The sequence below is a fragment of the Penaeus chinensis genome, chromosome 20 (assembly GCF_019202785.1).
Source record: "Penaeus chinensis breed Huanghai No. 1 chromosome 20, ASM1920278v2, whole genome shotgun sequence".
In the NCBI taxonomy this organism is placed as follows: Eukaryota; Metazoa; Arthropoda; class Malacostraca; order Decapoda; family Penaeidae; genus Penaeus; species Penaeus chinensis.
Genome location: NC_061838.1, coordinates 8,399,957 through 8,410,490, shown reverse-complemented (window position 1 = coordinate 8,410,490; position 10,534 = coordinate 8,399,957). Strand labels below are relative to the sequence as shown.

The 10,534-nt window shown below is 32.8% G+C and overlaps 1 protein-coding gene across 2 annotated transcripts in view; it reads left to right on the top strand.

Moving 5' to 3' along the window:
• The window catches only part of LOC125035818 (nitric oxide synthase-interacting protein homolog), a 31,588-nt gene extending 21,974 nt beyond the window's left edge, over window positions 1-9,614 (top strand). For both annotated transcript variants that reach the window (XM_047628050.1, XM_047628051.1), the window contains 7 exons: window positions 2,358-2,552; window positions 2,968-3,074; window positions 3,786-3,885; window positions 4,752-4,882; window positions 7,510-7,694; window positions 7,969-8,077; window positions 8,210-9,614. In XM_047628050.1, the coding sequence (XP_047484006.1) occupies window positions 2,372-2,552; window positions 2,968-3,074; window positions 3,786-3,885; window positions 4,752-4,882; window positions 7,510-7,694; window positions 7,969-8,077; window positions 8,210-8,281 (885 nt within the window). In that variant the 5' untranslated portion in view covers window positions 2,358-2,371 and the 3' untranslated portion in view covers window positions 8,282-9,614. The remainder of the gene's footprint in view (window positions 1-2,357; window positions 2,553-2,967; window positions 3,075-3,785; window positions 3,886-4,751; window positions 4,883-7,509; window positions 7,695-7,968; window positions 8,078-8,209) is intronic.
• The last annotated feature ends 920 nt before the right edge of the window (window positions 9,615-10,534 follow it).

Sequence of the window (10,534 nt, the reverse complement as noted above, 5' to 3'; positions counted from 1 at the left end):
ATGCACTTGCAAAGGTAGAACCATATCATATTTTCAGTTAGTCTGTCCATTACAGACACATTTTACTTTGTACTAGATGGCTGTGGGAAACTGTAACTATACCTTTATTAGTATTTCAGCTGATTATTTCTACTATATTTGGTTAATAGACATCAATATTTGTTTAGTTGATACAAATCTTGAAATATGTAGATTGTACTAAATTTTTTTACTGATGTAACAATTCATTCATATTTTTCCTAATTTCTTCACAGATAGATATTGATTTTTTTTTTTTCATGTAGATTGTTATTTCATAAATATTTTCTCCATACTTATAAAGAACAAATAAATGTAGCTCTTATTCTCATAACTATAAGATTATAAAAAGCCACTAGAAACTTTGTTACGTGTATGATAACTTGACTTTGCACACTTCTGTATTGCTCTGCAAAATAAACCTCATAAAAGTTTTATGTATCTTTAATGACTGCATGATTATTATAATTGTTTTTTTTAGTGACTATGGTATCCATGTGTGATGTATACGTTTCTCAGAAGTCAGCTCTACTGTATCAGTGATATTGGCACTAATTACAGTGGCTTAGCAGTATATTGTTGTGGGCTTTGCACCTGTTGGCATTCCAGCAAAACCATCCAGTAGTAGTCCTTCATCACATTTAATTTGTAAGATGGTGCGTGTAGATCACCAAAAATAACCATTCCAAGCTTTATCTTGCCTGAATATATATGATCTAGGTTTGTTGGCTCTTGCTGAAGAGCTGAGGATGCAAAAGCTACAGCAGTATACCACTGGTATAGTGGCTGTTGGTCAATGCTCAATGAGCTCTCATGAAATCTTGATATAACCCTCATATATAGAAAGTTATAAGGGAAGAGTTCCTGACAGTTGCATATGAATTTTTATTTGGATGATTGCAGTGTAATTTTCTAATTTTAGTGTACTTTTGTTAGAGGCAGCTGCCGTGGTGCAGCGGTAACATGCGGGGCTGGGGATCATGAGGGTCGGTCACTCAGCATGCGTGTGTTCGAATCTGGCGCCAGTGGTCTGAGATTAAAAGGAAGGGCATCCACTTGGGGCAATGACTGTCACCTGCCAGAACCAAAGTCCTTTGAAAGAAACCGGTGTCCTAGTCCTTGTGAGGGAGTTTGTGATGTAAAACGGAATCAGTGTACTTTTGTTGTTTACAGTACAAAGACCCTGGCATATCTTATGAACTTCCAGTTGTCTATGCCAGTATTATTGTATTACTGTTTAATACAATAATACTGCCATGTGTTATTTATGTAAAATCAGTCTGAGTAAACTCATGTTTTATGGCAGGAAAGCTTAACCTTGGATGCTTGTGACCAGTGAGTAGGATATGAAGACCATATTTAAGGGTTATGAAGAAGAAAAGGCACAAAGATACTGAAATGTCAGAGTTATTCTTTATGTACATATGATTTTACTTAACCCAATGCCGCCGGGGAAAATAAATAAAAAATTGGGAAAATGCTGTGCTCATTTTCTATATTTTTGTGAAATGTCTCTGCTAGTGCTTAGCCACAAACGAGTCAATTAGTAGGAATATTGATGGTGTTATTTTTATTATAAATATTATAATTACTATGTTATAAACATTATTAACAGCAAAATGAGATACCGTAAAATATTTTTGTAAATCAAAGAAAAGGGTAAACGAGCAAGACAGGCAGTACTTGTAATTGGCTCATTGGTGACTTAGTACAAGTGTTGCCATCTATGTGTAAAAACAATCAAACATGTACTCACAGTGGGCATAGTACGTACATACACACCATGCCTGTTGGCATTGGGTTAAGTAAACCCATTGGATTTGTTCATGTGGAACTTTGGATCTCAGCCAGCCTGTGTGGCTGTGACAAAAAATAGCCTAGACCATGCTGTAGAGTAAGTTGCAAAGTTATTTGTGAATTATGGAGGAGTCTGTGTACTTTTTTGATACTTGAACTACCAACATGTATGTTAACCCTTTTCCAGAGGACTAAAAGACTAAACAGGGATGATCTGGTACATTATGTCTATATTTTTTATGCATTATGTAATGAACCAAGTATGATGTGCTGCCTGTGTATTGTCCTTACACTATTTTTATAGCCTTTAATTCACAAAAATATATTTTGTATTCTGTGTTTACTATTATACTATGTGCCTTCCTGAGTTATCAAAAGCTAGATTATATCTTATGGATGGAAATAACACAAGTGTAGCAAACTTTTTTAATACTTGGTGTAACTATATACATATAAATATATGACATTATTTAATTAATATTTAAAAGGTAATCAATGAATGAATCTTGAGTAGATGGATCAAGTTGATATATTTCTTCCAGTTTCTTGGACCAGAATGACCCGACACTCGAAAAACTGCACAGCAAGTTCTGTTTACTCATATCACGAAAAGAAGAAAGATGCAAAATCATCTGGGTATGGTTCTCTAAAGCTACGATATGGAAAGGATGGAGTGAAGGATTTCGACTGTTGCAGCCTCTCCCTTCATCCTTGCCGTAATCCCGTGATTACACCTGGTAAGTTAGAGATTTCTTCTTCAGATATCAAGGGTGTGATGAGTGTTGTGGCCAGGGCTTGTCTGTGGCTGTGTGGTTATGATTGTGAATGTTTGGATGTGGTTGAACTAAAACTGTGCCAAATTAAGCTTGGTGGTGGCTTGTTAGTACTTCCGGTGTAGTTGGCAGCATGGAAGACAAAAATGGGTAAGGGGATAAGATTGTGGAATGGTTGGAGGAGCACACAGGTTTGCAGGGAGTGGAGAGGGTGAAGAAAGCATGGCACCTGTCTACTACATGTATGCAGATTTATTTTGCTGTGTAGGTGCTAGGGTAAGATCAAAAATTTATTTTACGGTAATATAATATTAAAGAATAGGGCTTAAGTGGAAGACTGTTACTTTTGAAATATGTTGATTAAGTATTTTCATTTCAGATGGTATTTTGTTTGACAAGGAATCCATCCTGGAATATATTATTAGTAAGAAGAATGAGATTAGCCGTAAAATAAAGGAATATGAAAAGCAGTGCAAGAAGGAACAGGTAAGCAGATGTTTTAGGCATTACAGACAATTTTTATTTTTACATTTTCTCAATATCATAATTTAGTTCTCTTTTCAGCAACTCAGTATCTAGGATTTAGTGAATCATCTGTCTCTATCACTCTCCTCTCTGCATCTCTAGTCTGTTACACCAACTAACATGTTCTCCCTCACAAAATCCATAAACTCCCTCCTCTTTTCCTGCCTGGTGGCGATTCTCCTGATGTACCCCAAATTACGCCTTCGTACATGTCCAGACTATCTCATTCTTGCCTCGCTTTTCATGTCTCTAGATCGTCCTACTTGTCCCTCCTGTATCATACTCATTCCTGATCCATCCTTGGCACTCCCCATGAAAATCACAGTACCTTAAGCTCTGCCAATTCAAGTACTACCTCGAAGCCATACAACGTAGCTGATGTTACTACCATTTTGTAAATTTACACAACTTCTTGAATTAGCATAAAAAATCTATCTCATTTGTTATTGTAATTAATGTTTTTATTAGGATTATTATTTGTTAACATTATTATTATTATTATTATGATTATTATTATGTTATTAATAGTACTAATAGCAATAAAGAATAAAGAAAAATCTAAGAAAAGAGTAAACAATTGAAATATATGGACTAGTAATTGATTCCTTGGTGAAGAAGCACTTTGCATAATTGGCATAATCTGAACAGACATTGAATAGTGATAATTTGCAGGCAGAGATTGAGGAGATTGGAGAAGCAGAACACCGTTCCCGCATTGAGAAGTTCTTGAAGACAGAAGGAGCTGTAGCGTCTCCTTCCCAGGCTGCCCAAGGTTGGTTAAAGGATTCTGTTGTAAACCCTGTTTGCATTGTATATTGGTATTATTTGTTATATTGTTGGTACATTATTATCATTTTTTTATTTTCATTTTTGTCATCATTTTTATAATTATTATGATCGTTATCATTATCATGATCATTATTATTATTATTATTATTATTATTATTATTATCATCATCATCATCATCATCATCATCATCATCATCATCATCATCATCATCATCATCATCATCATCATCATCATCATCATCATTATTATTATTATTATTATTATTATTATTATTATTATTGTTATTGTTATTGTTATTGTTATTGTTATTATTATTGTTGTTATTACTATTATTATTATTATTATTATTATTATTATTATTATTATTATTATTATTATTATTATTATTATTACTATTACTATTACTATTACTATTATTATTACTATTACTATTACTATTACTATTACTATTATTATTACTATTACTATTACTATTACTATTACTATTACTATTACTATTACTATTACTATTACTATTACTATTACTATTACTATTATTATTATTATTATTATTAAATTTTTGATAATAATAGTAATAATGATAATGATAATAATGATAATAATAATAATGATAATAATAATAATAATGATGATAATAATAATGATAATGATAATAATAATGATAATGATGATAATAATAATAATAATAATAATAATAATAATGATAATAATAATAATAATAATAATAATAATAATAATAATAATAATAATAATAATATGATGATGATGATGATGATGATGATGATGATGATGATGATGATGATGATGAGTCAGGTAATAAGTAGAAAATAATTTATCCCATTTTTCAGGTTCCAGTACAAGGGATACTAACAAGGCTTCTTCAGTGTCTAACATGGCTTCCGGGAAGGACAAGAAACTGCCCAGCTTTTGGATCCCTTCTCTGACACCTTCCAGCAAGGAAACAAAATTGCAGAAGCCTGTAAGTGTGTTGCAGTGATTGTTTACATTCTTTCCCTGACAGTGACTACTTCTAGTGTGTGGAGTATTGTATCATTTATATATGAATAGCATGCTTTATGTGCCAACTCCTTATTTGCAGATGGGAAACGTACAGAACAGTACTAATTCTTATTTGAATAAGAGAGGTATGCCTTTTGTTTATCTGCTAATATGATATACCTTTCTACTTACACATTTGTACAGATAAAGATGAAGTCACATACTTGAATATACAACTGAATTAAAAGTGACCTAGGAAAGTAGGCAGCCAGAGAGGCATAATAGGATATGCATCATATTTTTCATGATTTTACTTTTGGTACATTTGGCAACATGACCATGCAAGGAGGGGTGACTGCCTTCCCAGTAATTCCAGGCAGTGGGTGATTAGAAAACAATAAAAATAATCTAAAAGGGTAATTTTTTGTGTCTTCAGAGATTTTGAAATGCATATTTACCAAAACTGTCTTGGAGGCAGTGACTTAGACCCTGATCTTCTCCATTTACTCTGCCCATCATTATCAAACCAGATGTCTGCTCATGCCTGTAAACAAGTAACCTTTGACTTTCATTCATAAGAAAAAAAAATATGTGGATGTGCTGCATATGTGTATGGCAGTACAATTAATGAATTAGATTTTCAGCTAGTAATCCTATGATTAGGTAATTGTATTTTTACTAAGAATAATACCTAGGTAAGAGTGTTTTTCATACTATGCAGTTATTTTGGTAGATGGGTTCAATAAAAATGCAATGTAAAATTCATGGTATTTGATGATATATTTTCCCAGAGTAATACCCCTTCCATTCATTGTACTGCCACCTACAAATGCACCAACCATTGTTCTTGTCAGGGTTACTAGCTGGTCAACCTCTGCTACATGGCATTGCTGTCCCAGGAATATATATGGGCAGTGTACATGCATATAATACATAAAAAATATAAATAATATCAAAACTCACAAATAAATGCACATGGTCACAACATTTCATGAATAAAACGTTTATAGCAATAATATATTAAGGTAAGAATCAGTAAGTGATTTTGTGATTGGCAGGTCAGATATCATATATTGTATGTTCTTTAGTCCAAGATGGGTTAACTGATAAATTGTAAAATTAACGAAGCAGTACTAGGAACTAATCAGATCATTTGTATTGGTTGCAGTAGGGTCAATATCAAGGTCAACCAAATGAGAGATAAAGTAGAAGAGTGGGAGTAATGTTTCTCCTCCTCCTCCTTCTCCTCCAAGCCTACATTTTAAACAAACTGGTTACTGTCTTTCAATAAAAGCATTAGCAAATGAGAACTAGTACTAGGGGAGCCATAAAATTCCATTCCTATATAGTGCGGAGAACAGAGAGCATCCTCCATTAAGGGAACACTTTGAATGACACATTGCCTCAACCTACAGGCTCTGATCACTTGTGATCTTGTGATCTGAATTCTAGATCAGCACTTTCATCATAGCATGTATTTAGCATCAGTGGATTAACCCCTTCTTTACCAAAACATGTTTGATGTATATTTATATGCTAAGAAGGTGATGGGTTGATTAAGATGTTCAGTAAGTTTGTGTTTAACTGTATAACTTCCTGTATGATGACAGTGACTGCTGTAATGGTTCATTAGTTAAAATAGATAATAAAATATGTGGTGGACTGATTCATGTCAAGAAAATAAAATAAAAAGATGAGGTAAAAAGAAAATTGAAGATGTGGAAAAAATGATCATCTATTATCATATTTTTAGAAGTAACTTGCTGGGTTAACTCATTCCCTCCAGGAGAAATTGGGGTTCACTTGGCCTCTGCTCCAGGGAGTTTGCATGACTAACTGGGTTTGCCTCCAGGGCCTTTTTCAGACCATGCTACACTAACAGAGTGATGAGATTTCTTTTTTTTATATCACTCTTATTCAAAACATGATTTTAATATTTTTGCATATTCAGAGATGCATAATATGTATTTTAGTTGCGAGATTCAACTTGTAGTTGCCTGATTATGTACATTAGAGTCCATTTCAATAATTAAGGTATGTTACATTCTGTGTACAAGTGTGGTTTTGTTGAAAGGTAAAGAATAATAAAAATCACAAATTTTTGCAAATCTCATTTTTATGAAATAAAAGATTGTATGCAGTGATATACAAGGTTACTGCCACCATGGCTTCAGTACTTCCCTTTTGTGTGTCATACTTCAAGACAGTCACACTGGCAGAGCACCAAAAGACAATGTGAGCAGTTGACACAAAGAGACTGATCTCATAAACAAGAGTGAAAGTTCACATTAACGGATTATGTACTAAAATTCACCAAAACAAAATCCAGTCATAGCATTAAACATCCTGTTCTCCCTCAAGCAATGCCCCAGGGCATATGGTGTGGGCATGTGGGTTAATGATAAAGAATGTAATGAATGCACCTTTGCAACATGGTATGAATAACTTTTTGCCCAGAGATGCACCCAGGTCAGCTATAATATGAACCCCATATCATATCTAGGCTATGTTATCGAGTTAGTTTAGGTATATTATATTAGCAAGATAAGAGACAGTATTATTTTATTTTTGAATTACTAGTAATTCAATTTATATTACACCTTTCAGGACAAGACGGTCTTTTGTCCCATAAGTGGAAGGCCTTTAAAAGTAAAGGACCTTGTTGATGTCAAGTTCACACTGGCTGATCCAGAAGACAAGGGTCTCCTTGATGGCCGAAGGGACAGGTACAAGTGCCCAGTCACGGGAGACATCCTGAGGAACAACATCACATGCGCTATTCTTCGACCGACGTAAGTAGCTTTGAACATGTTTCTTTCCCGTCGAGAAAGTTCATGGGAAATATCTGTTTTCATTTGTGTTTGATCCTTGTAATGAAATTTTTTGAAGTTTGTGTGGTTGATATGATTTCAATCTTCACTGCCATGTGTTATCAATTTTCTCCTAGTTCTTTTTACTAAGAGTTATTATTTATAAGTTTTTATGTTGATATGTCATTCTGTTCCAAGCTGATATTCTAAAACTAGTTAAAGATAGTTAATAAAATGTGTTGTGGATGTTTTGCAGAGGTCATGTGGTTACATTGGATTGCATTGAGAAATTGGTGAAGAAAGACATGCTGCACCCAATTACCGGAGCAAAACTCGTAGACAAGGACATCATTGTATTGCAGAGGGTTAGTAGCAATATTTATGTGTTGACATTTTTATTAGAGTTCTGTATAGTGGTGTTTTTTGATTTCCTATTTTAAGGCTGTGCTTTGTATTTTATTTGCTGAGAATATTTAAATTTTGTACTTTCATTACAGGGAGGAACAGGCTTCTCAGCTGCCAATGAACAATTGTCAAGTGTGAAAGCCAGACCAGTGTTGCAAGCTTAATATGGAAACAAGAATGTCTTAAATATTGTAAAGTTTGTATTTCCTTTTTATGAGAAAGTGACCTTTGCTTGAAGTCAGTAACTCCTAAGAAATATTACCTTTTATATTGTACTTTAAGATTTTCCTTCTTTTTTCTCTTTTCTTTTTCTTTTCAATTTCTATTTTTTTTTTTTTTTTTAAAGAACTCTTATTTTTAAATACATGACAGGCTAGGAATGTAAAGATTTTAGCTATAGATGGTGACTGGTTGTTTTCCATAAATTCCTGTACACTAAGCATCAAAGCAGAACTATTGTGTTCATACTTTACCTTGATATGAATATGAACTATCAAATGATTTTAACCTTTATAATTTGAAATCTTCGTTACTTCATAACAAGGGTTCATTCATATGCATGTATGTAGTAAAATGGTACAAAGGAAAGTCCCTTAGTAAATATGCAACAAACCCTTAAACTTGAAACTAAAATTTGAGACAACAAAAATCTATGTGGCAAGTGGCAATTGTGATGTAGAAAAGTAACAGTATATCCCTCATTGACCCTGATATATGATAGAAGGATGGACTTACTATTCTGAAGATCTTTTGATTTTTTTATACTATAAGGACTTTTCCCTTGTCAACTAACTGAAGCTGTCAGGGATAGCATGTATGTGCGTGCAGTGCCCACTGTGAGTTTAATTTATTAATTGTTTTTACACAGAGGGCTTCACAAGCACTAAGTCACCAGTGAGCCAGTTTCGAGTATTACCCCTCTCACCTGTTTATCAGTTTCCTTGATTTTTGAAAATATTTTCTAGTATAATAATGCTGTTAGTATTGTCAATAGCACTATAATATTTATAATGTCTAAAATAAAATAACATCACTATTGATAGCATTAGTAGAAAAAGTGTTTTTCCGGCAAACTCAAGGAAAGGTGAAATCAAGTGAGCTCACAAGGTCTACTAATTGACTCCTTTGTAGCTAAGCAATGTAACAGTGAATACAATATTTTACTGAAGGCTCTGGGTTAAGGAAGAGTTTAGAATAGAAATTATAAGAAAAAAACAATTTTATTTTTCTCATCATACACTGACTGGTAACAGAGAAACAGTTGCTTGCCCTTAAGCAAACATATTGACAATTAAAATTGAATCCAATGAAAATTATAAAACAGATAAAAAACATTTGTATATGACCCTGTATTCATAATGTGGTAATTACTGTTTGAGGTGTTTTGACTTTCATTCAATGGAAAACCTCTAGATTTACAAAATGCTAAATATATTTTAGGACAAAAATAGTATGGTGTAAGGTATCTATGAAAATATAAAGCAATTTACTAATTTGTTTATTTGTGATTATTCTCCTTTATTTTCCTTTTTCTTTTAAATTTATGAAATAGTTCTCTGCAATTCTGAGAAACTAAAAATACATAGTTATTGAGGTAAATATTCTCTTATCTAACAGTTTAACTTAGGTTAGGTTACTTTAGGATACATGAACAAGTCTGAGATAATTTTAGAAGATTTAGTAAGTATTTTGATTCCACAGTGTTTGGGATAGTTGAATAAAATTCTTCCACTTTAATTACCAGATGCTGTGATGCTAGTACTTCATAATGAAGAAGTGTCAATAAAACATTATCACGTATGAATTGAAAGTAGTTGATATAATAACTACTCATTATTCAGTTCAAGAATACAAAAGGCACTCACACTAACTTGAAGAAATAATCCATACATAGTGTATAAAACATGACATTATGGCCTCTATAGTCTTCTCTTCAAATTCCTCACAAACACAAACTAATCGGTCTCGTTGACAGGAATAAGTCTAACTGATCCAAAGGAATAAGAAACCAAGTAGGAGGTCTGAAGTCATGTTGAAGAACAGTAAAGTGGTTAAACAATTAAAACAAGTAACAATTATGTTTTTAAGGAAATCATGCATGAGTAAAAATTGCTCTCTTTTCTATAAACATTACCATGATGTCAATGAATTTCTTGGGTTCTTCAAAGCATCCTAAAGAATTAGGAAATTACATTTTATTTGGAATATTTTTGGTCCTGTATTTCCATAAGGAAAATGTAAATATAAATGTCAATTTTAGTGAGTTACGAGAAAAAAATCAGAACCATAGATTCACGAAAAAGGCAATCGTTAGTCACTAATCCGTGTAGTAAACTGTAAAAATCAAAGGTTTAGAATATCTTTCATCTTAATGATATTTTCACGTTAATTCCTACTAACTTAGACTTATCAAAACA